Source organism: Cherax quadricarinatus, chromosome 36 (genome assembly GCF_038502225.1).
Source record: "Cherax quadricarinatus isolate ZL_2023a chromosome 36, ASM3850222v1, whole genome shotgun sequence".
NCBI lineage: Eukaryota > Metazoa > Arthropoda > Malacostraca > Decapoda > Parastacidae > Cherax > Cherax quadricarinatus.
Window position 1 is genome coordinate 31,247,376 of NC_091327.1, and position 17,969 is coordinate 31,265,344.

The following is a 17,969-nucleotide window of genomic DNA, read 5'->3' on the forward strand; positions in this document are numbered from 1 at the left end:
TAGGCAGGTCCAACACACACAGCCATGCTAGGCAGGTCCAACACACACCGCCATGCTAGGCAGGTCCAGCACACACCGCCATGCTAGGCAGGTCCAACACACACAGCCATGCTAGGCAGGTCCAACACACACAGCCATGCTAGGCAGGTCCAACACACACAGCCATGCTAGGCAGGTCCAACACACACAGCCATGCTAGGCAGGTCCAACACACACAGCCATGCTAGGCAGGTCCAACACACACAGCCATGCTAGTCAGGTCCAACACACACAGCCATGCTAGGCAGGTTAAACACACACAGCCATGCTAGGCAGGTCCAACACACACAGCCATGCCAGGCAGGTCCAACACACACAGCCATGCCAGGCAGGTCCAACACACACAGCCATGCTAGGCAGGTCCAACACACACAGCCATGCTAGGCAGGTCCAACACACACAGCCATGCTAGGCAGGTCCAACACACACAGCCATGCTAGGCAGGTCCAACACACACAGCCATGCTAGGCAGGTCCAACACACACAGCCATGCCAGGCAGATCCAACACACACAGCCATGCCAGGCAGGTCCAACACACACAGCCATGCTAGGCAGGTCCAACACACACAGCCATGCTAGGCAGGTCCAACACACACAGCCATGCTAGGCAGGTCCAACACACACAGCCATGCTAGGCAGGTCCAACACACACAGCCATGCTAGGCAGGTCCAACACACACAGCCATGCCAGGCAGGTCCAACACACACAGCCATGCCAGGCAGGTCCAACACACACAGCCATGCTAGGCAGGTCCAACACACACAGCCATGCTAGGCAGGTCCAACACACACAGCCATGCTAGGCAGGTCCAACACACAGCCATGCTAGGCAGGTCCAACACACACAGCCATGCTAGGCAGGTCCAACACACACAACCATGCTAGGCAGGTCCAACACACACAGCCATGCCAGGCAGGTCCAACACACACAGCCATGCTAGGCAGGTCCAACACACACAACCATGCTAGGCAGGTCCAACACACACAGCCATGCCAGGCAGGTCCAACACACACAGCCATGCTAGGCAGGTCCAACACACACAACCATGCTAGGCAGGTCCAACACACACAGCCATGCTAGGCAGGTCCAACACACACAGCCATGCCAGGCAGGTCCAACACACACAACCATGCTAGGCAGGTCTAACACACACAGCCATGCCAGGCAGGTCCAACACACACAGCCATGCCAGGCAGGTCCAACACACACAACCATGCTAGGCAGGTCCAACACACACAGCCATGCCAGGCAGGTCCAACACACACAACCATGCTAGGCAGGTCCAACACACACAGCCATGCTAGGCAGGTCCAACACACACAGCCATGCCAGGCAGGTCCAACACACACAACCATGCTAGGCAGGTCCAACACACACAACCATGCTAGGCAGGTCCAACACACACAGCCATGCCAGGCAGGTCCAACACACACAGCCATGCTAGGCAGGTCCAACACACACAGCCATGCTAGGCAGGTCCAACACACACAGCCATGCCAGGCAGGTCCAACACACACAGCCATGCTAGGCAGGTCCAACACACACAGCCATGCCAGGCAGGTCCAACACACACAGCCATGCTAGGCAGGTCCAACACACACAGCCATGCCAGGCAGGTCCAACACACACAGCCATGCCAGGCAGGTCCAACACACACAGCCATGCTAGGCAGGTCCAACACACACAGCCATGCTAGGCAGGTCCAATACACACAGCCATGCGAGGCAGGTCCAACACACACAGCCATGCTAGGCAGGTCCAACACACACAGCCATGCTAGGCAGGTCCAACACACAAAGCCATGCTAGGCAGGTCCAACACACACAGCCATGCCAGGCAGGTCCAACACACACAGCCATGCTAGGCAGGTCCAACACACACAGCCATGCTAGGCAGGTCCAACACACACAGCCATGCTAGGCAGGTCCAACACACACAGCCATGCTAGGCAGGTCCAACACACACAACCATGCTAGGCAGGTCCAACACACACAGCCATGCTAGGCAGGTCCAACACACACAGCCATGCTAGGCAGGTCCAACACACACAGCCATGCTAGGCAGGTCCAACACACACAGCCATGCTAGGCAGGTCCAACACACACAGCCATGCCAGGCAGGTCCAACACACACAGCCATGCTAGGCAGGTCCAACACACACAGCCATGCTAGGCAGGTCCAAAACACAGCCATGCCAGGCAGGTCCAACACACACCGCCATGCTAGGCAGGTCCAACACACACAGCCATGCCAGGCAGGTCCAACACACACAGCCATGCCAGGCAGGTCCAACACACACCGCCATGCTAGGCAGGTCCAACACACACAGCCATGCCAGGCAGGTCCAACACACACAGCCATGCTAGGCAGGTCCAACACACACAGCCATGCTAGGCAGGTCCAACACACACAGCCATGCTAGGCAGGTCCAACACACACAGCCATGCTAGGCAGGGCCAACACACACAGCCATGCTAGGCAGGTCCAACACACACAGCCATGCTAGGCAGGTCCAACACACACAGCCATGCTAGACAGGTCCAACACACACAACCATGCTAGGCAGGTCCAACACACACAGCCATTCTAGACAGGTCCAACACACACAGCCATGCTAGGCAGGTCCAACACACACAACCATGCTAGGCAGGTCCAACACACAACCATGCTAGGCAGTTCCAACACACCCAGCCAAGCCAGGCAGGTACAACACACACAGCCATGCTAGGCAGGTCCAACACACACAGCCATGCTAGGCAGGTCCAACACACACAGCCATGCTAGGCAGGTCCAACACACACAGCCGTGCTAGGCAGGTCCAACACACACAGCCATGCCAGGCAGGTCCAACACACACAGCCATTCTAGGCAGGTCCAACACACACAGCCATGCCAGGCAGGTCCAACACACACAGCCATGCTAGGCAGGTCCAACACACACAGCCATGCCAGGCAGGTCCAACACACACAGCCATGCTAGGCAGGTCCAACACACACAGCCATTCTAGGCAGGTCCAACACACACAGCCATGCTAGGCAGGTCTAACACACACAGCCATGCTAGGCAGGTCCAACACACCCAGCCATGCCAGGCAGGTTAAACACACACAGCCATGCTAGGCAGGTCCAACACACACAGCCATGCTAGGCAGGTCCAAAACACAGCCATGCCAGGCAGGTCCAACACACACCGCCATGCTAGGCAGGTCCAACACACACAGCCATGCCAGGCAGGTCCAACACACACAGCCATGCCAGGCAGGTCCAACACACACCGCCATGCTAGGCAGGTCCAACACACACAGCCATGCCAGGCAGGTCCAACACACACAGCCATGCTAGGCAGGTCCAACACACACAGCCATGCTAGGCAGGTCCAACACACACAACCATGCTAGGCAGGTCCAACACACACAGCCATGCTAGGCAGGTCCAACACACACAGCCATGCTAAGCAGGGCCAACACACACAGCCATGCTAGGCAGGTCCAACACACACAGCCATGCTAGGCAGGTCCAACACACACAGCCATGCTAGACAGGTCCAACACACACAACCATGCTAGGCAGGTCCAACACACACAGCCATTCTAGACAGGTCCAACACACACAGCCATTCTAGGCAGGTCCAACACACACAACCATGCTAGGCAGGTCTAACACACAACCATGCTAGGCAGTTCCAACACACCCAGCCAAGCCAGGCAGGTCCAACACACACAGCCATGCTAGGCAGGTCCAACACACACAGCCATGCTAGGCAGGTCCAACACACACAGCCATGCTAGGCAGGTCCAACACACACAGCCGTGCTAGGCAGGTCCAACACACACAGCCATGCCATGCAGGTCCAACACACACAGCCATTCTAGGCAGGTCCAACACACACAGCCATGCCAGGCAGGTCCAACACACACAGCCATGCTAGGCAGGTCCAACACACACAGCCATGCCAGGCAGGTCCAACACACACAGCCATGCAAGGCAGGTCCAACACACACAGCCATTCTAGGCAGGTCCAACACACACAGCCATGCTAGGCAGGTCTAACACACACAGCCATGCTAGGCAGGTCCAACACACCCAGCCATGCCAGGCAGGTTAAACACACACAGCCATGCTAGGCAGGTCCAACACACACAGCCATACTAGACAGGTCTAACACACACAGCCATGCTAGGTAGGTCCAACACACACACAGCCATGCTAGGCAGGTCCAACACACAGCCATGCTAGGCAGGTCCAACACACACAGCCATGCTAGGCTGGTCCAACACACCCAGCCATGCTAGGCAGGTCCAACACACCCAGCCATGCTAGGCAGGTCCAACACACACAGCCATGCTAGGCAGGTCCAACACACACAGCCATTCTACACAGGTCCAACACAAACAGCCATGCTAAGCAGGTCCAACACACCCAGCCATGCTAGGCAGGTCCACCACACCCAGCCATGCTTGGCAGGTCCAACGCACACAGCCACGCTAGGCAGGTCCAACACACACAGCCATGCTAGGCAGGTCCAACACACACAGCCATGCCAGGCAGGTCCAACACACACAGCCATGCTAGGCAGGTCCAACACACACAGCCATGCCAGGCAGGTCCAACACACACAGCCATGCTAGGCAGGTCCAACACACACAGCCATGCTAGGCAGGTCCAACACACACAACCATGCTAGGCAGGTCCAACACACAACCATGCAAGGCAGTTCCAACACACCCAGCCAAGCCAGGCAGGTCCAACACACACAGCCATGCTAGGCAGGTCCAACACACACAGCCATGCTAGGCAGGTCCAACACACACAGCCATGCTAGGCAGGTCCAACACACACAGCCATGCTAGGAAGGCCCAACACACACAGCCATGCCAGGCAGGTCCAACACACACAGCCATGCTAGGCAGGTCCAACACACACAGCCATGCCAGGCAGGTCCAACACACACAGCCATGCTAGGCAGGTCCAACACACACAGCCATGCAAGGCAGGTCCAACACACACAGCCATTCTAGGCAGGTCCAACACACACAGCCATGCTAGGCAGGTCTAACACACACAGCCATGCTAGGCAGGTCCAACACACCCAGCCATGCCAGGCAGGTTAAACACACTCAGCCATGCTAGGCAGGTCCAACACACACAGCCATACTAGACAGGTCTAACACACACAGCCATGCTAGGTAGGTCCAACACACACACAGCCATGCTAGGCAGGTCCAACACACACAGCCATGCTAGGCAGGTCCAACACACAGCCATGCTAGGCTGGTCCAACACACCCAGCCATGCTAGGCAGGTCCAACACACCCAGCCATGCTAGGCAGGTCCAACACACACTGCCATGCTAGGCAGGTCCAACACACACAGCCATTCTACACAGGTCCAACACAAACAGCCATGCTAAGCAGGTCCAACACACCCAGCCATGCTAGGCAGGTCCACCACACCCAGCCATGCTAGGCAGGTCCAACGCACACAGCCACGCTAGGCAGGTCCAACACACACAGCCATGCTAGGCAGGTCCAACACACACAGCCATGCCAGGCAGGTCCAACACACACAGCCATGCTAGGCAGGTCCAACACACACAGCCATGCTAGGCAGGTCCAACACACACAGCCATGCTAGGCAATCCAACACACAACCATGCTAGGCAGGTCCAACACACCCAGCCATGCCAGGCAGGTCCAACACACAGCCATGCTAGGCAGGTCCAACACACACAGCCATGCTAGGCAGGTCCAACACACACAGCCATGCCAGGCAGGTCCAACACACACAGCCATGCTAGACAGGTCGAACACACACAGCCATGCCAGGCAGGTCCAACGCACACAGCCATGCTAGGCAGGTCCAACACACACAGCCATGCTAGGCAGGTCCAACACACCCAGCCATGCCAGGCAGGTCCAACACACACAGCCATGCTAGGCAGGTCCAACACACACAGCCATGCTAGGCAGGCCTAACACACACAGCCATGCTAGGTAGGTCCAACACACACACAGCCATGCTAGGCAGGTCCAACACACACAGCTATGCTAGACAGGTCCAACACACACAGCCATGCAAGGCAGGTCCAACACACACAGCCATGCTAGGCAGGTTCAACACACACAGCCATGTTAGGCACGTCCAACACACACAGCCATGCTAGGCAGGTCCAACACACACAGCCTTGCTAGGCAGGTCCAACACACACAGCCTTGCTAGGCAGGTCCAACACATACAGCCATGCTAGGCAGGTTCAACACACACAGCCATGCTAGGCAGGTCCAACACACACAGCCATGCTAGGCAGGTTCAACACACACAGCCATGTTAGGCAGATCCAACACACACAGCCATGCAATGCAGGTCCAACACACACAGCCATGCTAGGCAGGTCCAACACACACAACCATTCTAGGCAGATCCAAAACACACAGCCATGCTAGGCAGGTCCAACACACACAGCCATGCTAGGCAGATTCAACACACACAGCCATGCTAGGCAGGTCCAACACACATAGCCATGCTAGGCAGGGCCAACACACACAGCCATGCTAGGCAGGTCCACCACACACAGCCATGCTAGGCAGGTCCAACACACACAGCTATGCTAGGCAGGTCCAACACACACAACCATGCTAGGCAGGTTCAACACACACAGCCATGTTAGGCAGATCCAACACACACAGCCATGCTATGCAGGTCCAACACACACAGCCATGATAGGCTGGTCCAACACACACAACCATTCTAGGCAGATCCAAAACACACAGCCATGCTAGGCAGGTCCAACACACACAGCCATGCTAGGCAGATTCAACACACACAGCCATGCTAGGCAGGTCCAACACACATAGCCATGCTAGGCAGGGCCAACACACTCAGCCATGCTAGGCAGGTCCACAACACACAGCCATGCAAGGCAGGTCCAACACACACAGCTATGCTAGGCAGGTCCAACACACACAGCCAAGCTAGGCAGGTTCAACACACACAGCCATGCTAGGCAGGTCCAACACACACAGCCATGCTAGGCAGGGCGAACACACACAGCCATGCTAGACAGGTTCAACAAACACAGCCATGCTAGGCAGGTTCAACACACACAGCCAACCTAGGCAGGGCCAACACACACAGCCATGCTAGACAGGTTCAACAAACACAGCCATGCTAGGCAAGTTCAACACACACAGCCAAGCTAGGCAGGGCCAACACACACAGCCATGCTAGACAGGTTCAACACACACAGCCATGCTAGGCAGGTCCAACACACACAGCCATGCTAGGCAGGGCCAACACACACAGCCATGCTAGACAGGTTCAACAAACACAGCCATGCTAGGCAGGTCCAACACACACAGCCAAGCTAGGCAGGTTCAACACACACAGCCATGCTAGGCAGGTCCAACACACACAGCCATGCTAGGCAGGGCGAACACACACAGCCATGCTAGACAGGTTCAACAAACACAGCCATGCTAGGCAGGTTCAACACACACAGCCAACCTAGGCAGGGCCAACACACACAGCCATGCTAGACAGGTTCAACAAACACAGCCATGCTAGGCAAGTTCAACACACACAGCCAAGCTAGGCAGGGCCAACACACACAGCCATGCTAGACAGGTTCAACACACACAGCCATGCTAGGCAGGTCCAACACACACAGCCATGCTAGGCAGGGCCAACACACACAGCCATGCTAGACAGGTTCAACAAACACAGCCATGCTAGGCAGGTTCAACACACACAGCCAAGCTAGGCAGGGCCAACACACACCTCCATGCTAGACAAGTTCAACACACACAGCCATGCTAAGCAGGTCCAACTCACACAGCCATGCTAGGCAGGTCCAACACACCCAGCCATGACAGGCAGGTTAAACACACACAGCCATGCTAGGCAGGTCCAACACACACAGCCATACTAGACAGGTCTAACACACACAGCCATGCTAGGTAGGTCCAACACACACACAGCCATGCTAGGCAGGTCCAACACACACAGCCATGCTAGGCAGGTCCAACACACACAGCCATGCTAGGCTGGTCCAACACACCCAGCCATGCTAGGCAGGTCCAACACACCCAGCCATGCTAGGCAGGTCCAACACACACAGCCATGCTAGGCAGGTCCAACACACACAGCCATTCTACACAGGTCCAACACAAACAGCCATGCTAAGCAGGTCCAACACACCCAGCCATGCTAGGCAGGGCCACCACACCCAGCCATGCTTGGCAGGTCCAACGCACACAGCCACGCTAGACAGGTCCAACACACACAGCCATGCTAGGCAGGTCCAACACACACAGCCATGCCAGGCAGGTCCAACACACACAGCCATGCTAGGCAGGTCCAACACACACAGCCATGCCAGGCAGGTCCAACACACACAGCCATGCCAGGCAGGTCCAACACACACAGCCATGCTAGGCAGGTCCAACACACACAGCCATGCAAGGCAGGTCCAACACACACAGCCATTCTAGGCAGGTCCAACACACACAGCCATGCTAGGCAGGTCTAACACACACAGCCATGCTAGGCAGGTCCAACACACCCAGCCATGCCAGGCAGGTTAAACACACTCAGCCATGCTAGGCAGGTCCAACACACACAGCCATGCTAGGTAGGTCCAACACACACACAGCCATGCTAGGCAGGTCCAACACACACAGCCATGCTAGGCAGGTCCAACACACAGCCATGCTAGGCTGGTCCAACACACCCAGCCATGCTAGGCAGGCCCAACACACCCAGCCATGCTAGGCAGGTCCAACACACACTGCCATGCTAGGCAGGTCCAACACACACAGCCATTCTACACAGGTCCAACACAAACAGCCATGCTAAGCAGGTCCAACACACCCAGCCATGCTAGGCAGGTCCACCTCACCCAGCCATGCTAGGCAGGTCCAACGCACACAGCCACGCTAGGCAGGTCCAACACACACAGCCATGCTAGGCAGGTCCAACACACACAGCCATGCCAGGCAGGTCCAACACACACAGCCATGCTAGGCAGGTCCAACACACACAGCCATGCTAGGCAGGTCCAACACACACAGCCATGCTAGGCAATCCAATACACAACCATGCTAGGCAGGTCCAACACACCCAGCCATGCCAGGCAGGTCCAACACACAGCCATGCTAGGCAGGTCCAACACACACAGCCATGCTAGGCAGGTCCAACACACACAGCCATGCCAGGCAGGTCCAACACACACAGCCATGCTAGACAGGTCGAAAACACACAGCCATGCCAGGCAGGTCCAACGCACACAGCCATGCTAGGCAGGTCCAACACACACAGCCATGCTAGGCAGGTCCAACACACCCAGCCATGCCAGGCAGGTCCAACACACACAGCCATGCTAGGCAGGTCCAACACACACAGCCATGCTAGGCAGGCCTAACACACACAGCCATGCTAGGTAGGTCCAACACACACACAGCCATGCTAGGCAGGTCCAACACACACAGCTATGCTAGACAGGTCCAACACACACAGCCATGCAAGGCAGGTCCAACACACACAGCCATGCCAGGCAGGTTCAACACACACAGCCATGTTAGGCGCGTCCAACACACACAGCCATGCTAGGCAGGTCCAACACACACAGCCTTGCTAGGCAGGTCCAACACACACAGCCTTGCTAGGCAGGTCCAACACATACAGCCATGCTAGGTAGGTCCAACACACACACAGCCATGCTAGGCAGGTCCAACACACACAGCTATGCTAGGCAGGTCCAACACACACAGCCATGCTAGGCAGGTCCAACACACACAGCCATGCTAGGCAGTTCCAACACACACAGCCATGCTAGGCAGGTTCAACACACACAGCCATGTTAGGCAGATCCAACACACACAGCCATGCTATGCAGGTCCAACACACACAGCCATGCTAGGCAGGTCCAACACACACAACCATTCTAGGCAGATCCAAAACACACAGCCATGCTAGGCAGGTCCAACACACACAGCCATGCTAGGCAGATTCAACACACACAGCCATGCTAGGCAGGTCCAACACACATAGCCATGCTAGGCAGGGCCAACACACACAGCCATGCTAGGCAGGTCCACCACACACAGCCATGCTAGGCAGGTCCAACACACACAGCTATGCTAGGCAGGTCCAACACACACAACCATGCTAGGCAGGTTCAACACACACAGCCATGTTAGGCAGATCCAACACACACAGCCATGCTATACAGGTCCAACACACACAGCCATGATAGGCTGGTCCAACACACACAACCATTCTAGGCAGATCCAAAACACACAGCCATGCTAGGCAGGTCCAACACACACAGCCATGCTAGGCAGATTCAACACACACAGCCATGCTAGGCAGGTCCACAACACACAGCCATGCTAGGCAGGTCCAACACACACAGCTATGCTAGGCAGGTCCAACACACACAGCCAAGCTAGGCAGGTTCAACACACACAGCCATGCTAGGCAGGTCCAACACACACAGCCATGCTAGGCAGGGCGAACACACACAGCCATGCTAGACAGGTTCAACAAACACAGCCATGCTAGGCAGGTTCAACACACACAGCCAACCTAGGCAGGGCCAACACACACAGCCATGCTAGACAGGTTCAACAAACACAGCCATGCTAGGCAAGTTCAACACACACAGCCAAGCTAGGCAGGGCCAACACACACAGCCATGCTAGACAGGTTCAACACACACAGCCATGCTAGGCAGGTCCAACACACACAGCCATGCTAGGCAGGGCCAACACACACAGCCATGCTAGACAGGTTCAACAAACACAGCCATGCTAGGCAGGTCCAACACACACAGCCAAGCTAGGCAGGTTCAACACACACAGCCATGCTAGGCAGGTCCAACACACACAGCCATGCTAGGCAGGGCGAACACACACAGCCATGCTAGACAGGTTCAACAAACACAGCCATGCTAGGCAGGTTCAACACACACAGCCAACCTAGGCAGGGCCAACACACACAGCCATGCTAGACAGGTTCAACAAACACAGCCATGCTAGGCAAGTTCAACACACACAGCCAAGCTAGGCAGGGCCAACACACACAGCCATGCTAGACAGGTTCAACACACACAGCCATGCTAGGCAGGTCCAACACACACAGCCATGCTAGGCAGGGCCAACACACACAGCCATGCTAGACAGGTTCAACAAACACAGCCATGCTAGGCAGGTTCAACACACACAGCCAAGCTAGGCAGGGCCAACACACACCTCCATGCTAGACAGGTTCAACACACACAGCCATGCTAAGCAGGTCCAACTCACACAGCCATGCTAGGCAGGTCCAACACACACAGCCATGCTAGGCAGGTCCAACACACACAGCCATGCTAGGCAGGTCCAACACACACATCCATGCTAGGCAGGTCCAACACACACAGCCATGCTAGGTAGGTCCAACACACACAGCCATGCTAGGCAGGTACAACACACAGCCATGCTAGGCAGGTCCAACACACACAGCTATGATAGACAGGTCCAACACCAGCCATGCTAGGCAGGTCCAACACACACAGCCATGCTAGGCAGATGCAACACATACAACTATGCTAGGCAGGTCCAACACACACAGCCATACTAGGCAGGTCCAACACACACAGCCATGCTAGGCAGGTCCAACACACACAGGTATGATAGACAGGTCCATCACCAGCCATGCTAGGCAAGGCCAACACACACAGCCATGCTAGGCAGGTCCAACACACACAACCATGCTAGGCAGGTCCAACACACACAGCTATGCTAGGCAGGTCCAACACACACAACCATGCTAGGCAGGTCCAACACATACAGCCATGCTAGGCAGGTTCAACACACACAGCCATGCTAGGCAGGTCCAACACACACAGCCATGCTAGGCAGGTCTAACACACACAAACATGCTAAGCAGGTCCAGCACACACAGCCATGCTAGGCAGGTCCAACACACACAGCAGTGCTAGGCAGGTCCAACACACATAGCTATGCTAGGCAGGTCCAACACACACAGCCATGCTAGGCAGGTCCAACACACACAGCCATGCTAGGCAGGTTCAACACACACAGCCATGTTAGACAGGTCCAACACACACAGCCATGTTAGGCAGGTCCAACACACTCTGCCATGCTAGGCAGGTCCAACACACACAGCCATGCTAGGCAGGTCCAACACACTCAACCATTCTAGGCAGATCCAACACACACAGCCATGCTAGGCAGGTTCAACACACACAGCCATGCTAGGCAGGTTCAACACACGCAGCCATGCTAGGCAGGTCCAACACACCCAGCCATGCTAGGCAAGTCCAACACACACAGCCATGCTAGGCAGGTCCAACACACACAGCCATGCTAGGCAGGTCCAACACACATAGCTATGCTAGGCAGGTCTAACACACACAACCATGCTAGGCAGGTCCTACACATACAGCCATGCTAGGCAGGTTCAACACACAAAGCCATGCTAGGCAGGTCCAACACACACAACCATGCTAGGCAGGTCCATCACACACAGCCATGCTAGGCAGGTCCAACACACACAGCTATACTAGGCAGGTCCAACACACCCAGTCATGGTAGGAACGTACAACACACACAGCCATGCTAGGCAGGTCCAACACACACAGCCATGCTAGGCAGGTCCAACAGACACAGCCCTGGTAGGCAGGTCCAACACACACAGCCATGCTAGGCAGGTCCAACACACCCAGTCATCTCTTAACACTAGTTCAGCTTCTGGAAAGTCAAAATACAGGTGCGCATCATTCTATAATACTGGTTACTGAGTATATTATTTTATCTTTCTCTTAATTTCAGATACGCAAATAAGGATTACTTAACGCTAGAAGACTTCCATTTATTCTTGGAAGGAGAGCAAGGCGTAAGTGAAATCTCTCTATCTCTAGATCTAATTAAAGTAGACAAAGACGCCATATGTAGAACCAGGCTTTTGTAAATATATATATATATATATATATATATATATATATATATATATATATATATATATATATATATATATATATATATTTATATATATATATATATATATATATATATATATATATATATATATTTGTATATATATATATATTTATATATATATATATATATATATATATATATATATATATATATATATATATGTCGTGCCGAATATGTAAAACTGGTCAATTAGCAAGAACTCATTTAAAATTAAGTCATTTCTAAAATTTTCTCTTATACGTTTAAAGATATATTTTTTTCATTAACGTTAATGTAAAAAATTTTAATTTTGCACCAAAAGAATCTTAGAAAACTTACCTAACCTTATTATAACAAGATCAATTTATTTTAGCCTAACCCAACTAAATATATTTTAGATTTGTTTACAGTAATTTAATACTAAACAAACACAGTGAAATATATTGTTTTCGTTAGGTTCAGAAAGGTTTTGGCGGAATTATTGCATACACAAATTTTCGCTTGTTCTGTATGGCAAGATGAGCGTTGCTATTTAAGGCAAGATCGCAAATTCTGCCTATTCGGCACGACATATATATATATATATATATATATATATATATATATATATATATATATATATATATATATATATATATATATATATATATATATATATATATATATTTATATATATATATATATATGCAAACAATCGCAGTCGGGCGATCTTAACTATGCAGGACAAGCCACTGGGGGTGGAAATCTTTAGCTCAATTATTTTCACACTTCCCTGTGCGTCATCAGGAGCTGTGCATTGTTGAAAGTGTGCAACCAAAGCAGGGAGAGAAGTCTCAGAGTAGCGTAGGTGTCTCCGTCCACAGTTACCCTTAGACTGGGTTAGCGGTCGGTGCCAACCCCACCCTACCATCATCCCCGACTCCTCATACGGGGTTGGAGGGTTTCTGAGATGTCAAGTATGAAATTATAAGATATAAAAAGCCAACCCTAAGCTTTTTCTAATCGTTTATAACAGGTCATATGGTTTGAGAAAATAAGTTTCTCGTTAGATACTGTATACATGGATAGCTATTATTTTGAGTGACCTTTTCAAATAATTAAAGAAAGGAATACAATGTGATCTTTGTCCGTTTAAATTTCCTGCTCTGATGTACTCGAATGTTCTACCGATGCGCTTGCATATTTTAAATCCTACCATTCTAATAGGTATCAATATGTCACTATTAAAGACAGCCTCATCAATACGGCCACTTGATACTTGAGTTCCGCAGGGAAGTGTCCTTGGAACCCTGCTCTTCCTCATTTACATCAATGATCTTCCAAACATATCCCAACACCTGAAACCCATTCTCTTTGCTGACGACACGACTTATGTCATCTCCCACCCTAATCTTGCCACCCTCAACACCATTGTTAACGAGGAGCTGCTCAAAATATCGACTTGAATGACAGCCAATAAACTTACACTTAACACTGACAAAACCTACTATATTATGTTTGGTAGCAGAGCAGGTGTTGCGCAACTTAACATTAAGATCGACAACACTCTAATTGCCAGACATAATGAGGGCAAATTCCTTGGCCAATAGCTCGACAACAACCTAAATTTCAGCACCCATATCCAACACATAACAAAAAAAGTATCCAAAATGGTGGGGATCCTCTCCAAGATACGATACTACGTGCCGCAAACTGCCCTTTTCACACAATACCATTCACTTATATATCCATACCTCATCTATGCTATCTGTGCTTGTGGTTCAACTGCAGCAACACACCTAAAGCCAATAATAACCCAACAAAAAGCCGCAATAAGAATAATCACTAAATCCCATCCCTGGCGACACCCCCCCACACTCTTCATAGATCTTAACTTACTCCCTGTTCAGAACATCCACACTTACTACTGTGCAATCTATATCTACAGGACCTTAAATTCCAGTATTAACCTTGACCTAAAACGCTTTCTTGATAGTTGTGACAGGATCCACAGGCATAACAACAGACACAAACCTCTATGACATTCCCCGTGTCCGACTAAACCTTTACAAAAATTCAATGTATTTCAAAGTACCTAAAATCTGGAACACCCTACCTGAAAACTCTAGAACTGCAGACACACTCATCACTTTCAAAACTACAGTTAGAAAACATCTTATCTCCCTGATACTCCCCCGACAACTAACTACATGATAACCACCTGGTGGTTCACAATTTCACTCACCCACTGACTATAAACACAGAAATACTAATCTTAATCTTAAAATAATGAATCCTAACTAGTCATAAGTTTGCCTATGATACTCCAATATAGACACTTTGTATTGTGCTAAAACAAAAGCATTCACATTGCTAAACTCACAAATTATAATGTAGTCACCTAGCCTTAATACCATAATCTGTAAGGATTTAATGTTAAGAACTAATCTAAGTCTGCCGGAAATGCCTAGCCATGCTAGGTGTCCTAGTGGCCCCCTCTGTAATTAGTGTTTTATAACATGTAAACCACACAATATCCAAATCCTGTAAACCACACATTGTAACTCTTATAGAGAATAAACTTGATTTGATTTGATTTGATTTGATGTACTCAGAAGTATCTCTTCCGAAATATTGTCTACAATTTTCTCAGTGGCTGTTAATATGCCATACATGGGGACTTCTATGCCTATCAGATAATATTTCTATGATCTAAATTCTACTAATACCCTTTAACCTCTCCTTACTTTATCTTGTGTGCTTGTCACTCTATGGTACATTAACAGCTACACGCGTTATATAACCATCACAGCTGACGTGGTGTGAAGTTTTGGTACGTAGACACTGGTCGGGCGTCACTAATCCATCAACCCACCTGGAATAATGAACAATCCTGTGATTTTTTATAGCATTGTTGTTTAAGATTGTATACAGTGGACTCTGCCAAATAATTATCGAGCTTGTATAACCCATAATTTGAGTTGTATACTGTATTCCTTTCATGTTTCAAGAGGGAAGATTCAATTGTTTCTTTCCGTGACAGAACTGTTTGGTACTGTAATCTAGGCAGCATCCCACCCCGGTGGGTGATTACATGCACTAACGTGGTTAAAGATGGCGTTCGACTCCTGTCCTGTCCTGACTGAGCATTTATGCTGGGCAATTCTGGTTTCCAGGAATTTACCTGTTTGACCTATATATGGGAGAGGACATTGAGTACATGGGACCTTGTAAACTCCACCAACTTTGTTGGAGGGTGTGTTTTTAATCAGCCTTTGTTTCACTGTTCCCGTGTTTTTGAAAGCAAGGTTTATATTGATCTTTTTTAATGCCTCACGGAGGCAAGCCAGATTCTCATTGTATGGTAAAACTAGTACATTTTTCCTGGCCATCACTTCTTTAGGTTCAGTCCTGTAGAAAGCCTTTCTTGGTGACATTAGTGTCTCCTCGACAAAACCCTTAGGATATCTTAGTTTTGTGGCTATGTTGAATATCTTGCTGATTTCGTCCTCTAGGTACTCTGGACTGCAGATGCGCAAGGTTCTCAAGAACATTTTGAGGAACACACTCCTTTTTACCCTGGTTTCGTGGTTGGAATGGTAGTGAATGTATGACGACACATTGGTGGACTTCCTGTAAACTGTGAATTTCAATTTTCTATCGACACGATGGATTAAAACATATAGGAACGGCAAAGTGTTATTTATTTCATGTTCTGTGGTGAACTTAATGGAAGGTACTAAGCCACTGAGTCTGGGAAGAAACTCATCAATGCTGTGATCATTAGGCCACAGGCAAAGAACATCATCTACGTATCTGAACCAACTAGCTTTATCTGGGAGAATGTCTTGAAGATGTCTGGTCTCATAGAATTCCATATATAGGTTGCTGAGTAAGGGGCTAAAGGGATTTCCCATTGCCATACCTTGTTCTTGAGCATAGAATTTCCCTTCAAACACGAATTTGCAATCAGTAACACAAAGTTTTACCAATTCAATTATTGTTTTCATGGGGAAGGGCATGGAGAAGTTTTCTAGTTCCTCTTCGAGGTACGAAAGCAAGTCAGGGGCAGGGACTTTGGTGAACAGAGCTGTGACATCAAAGCTCACTAAAGAAAAGTCATGAGGGACATTTAATTTCAGGAGCCTCTCAGTGAGGTTAACATTATTTTTAATATGTGCGTCCATGGGAGTTAGAAGTTTAACCAACCATTTATATAGATTATATACTGCTGAGCCTACTAAACTAATAATGGGACGAGCTGGGTATCCTGGCTTATAGGTCTTGATTACCCCATATAGATATGGTAGAGTTGCTGACCTAGCTGACAGATATTTAACGTTTTAAGGTGTTTACTAAAATGGCTGTTGACTTGGTCAGTGGGATTTTTAATGAGCGGTTCATACGTTTCATTATCACTCAATAAATGGTTCATTTTCTCTAAATATTCAGTTTTGTCCAAAATAACAGCCACCTTAGATTTATCACCTCGTGAGAGATCCAAAGGCTGATCATTATTGAGTTCTTTGTAAGCTTTTGTGAGTCTTAATGGGCTATCCACGTCTACTGTATCTAACGAGAAACTTATTTTCTCAGACCACATGACCTGTTATAAAAGATTAAAAAAAGCTTAGGGCTGGATTTTTATATCTTATAATTTCATACTTGACATCTCAGAAACCCTCCTACCCCATATGGGTAGTAGGGAGATGATGATAGGGTGGGGTTCGCACCGACCACTAACCCAGTCTAAGGATAACTGTGGTGGGCGACACCTACGCTACTCTGAGACCTCTCTCCTTGCTTTGGTTGCTCCTTTGTAACACAGCTTCTAATGACGCACTGAGAAGTGTGAAAGCACTTGAACTAAAGATTTCCACCCCCGTGGCTTGTCCTGCATATATATATATATATATATATATATATATATATATATATATATATATATATATATATATATATATATATA

At 50.3% G+C, this 17,969-nt stretch overlaps 1 protein-coding gene across 2 annotated transcripts in view; it reads left to right on the forward strand.

The window, feature by feature from the left end:
• The window catches only part of LOC128691308 (inactive phospholipase C-like protein 1), a 276,887-nt gene that overhangs the window by 95,874 nt on the left and 163,044 nt on the right, over window positions 1–17,969 (forward strand). For both annotated transcript variants that reach the window (XM_070091631.1, XM_070091630.1), the window contains exon 5: window positions 12,875–12,938. In XM_070091631.1, the coding sequence (XP_069947732.1) occupies window positions 12,875–12,938 (64 nt within the window). The remainder of the gene's footprint in view (window positions 1–12,874; window positions 12,939–17,969) is intronic.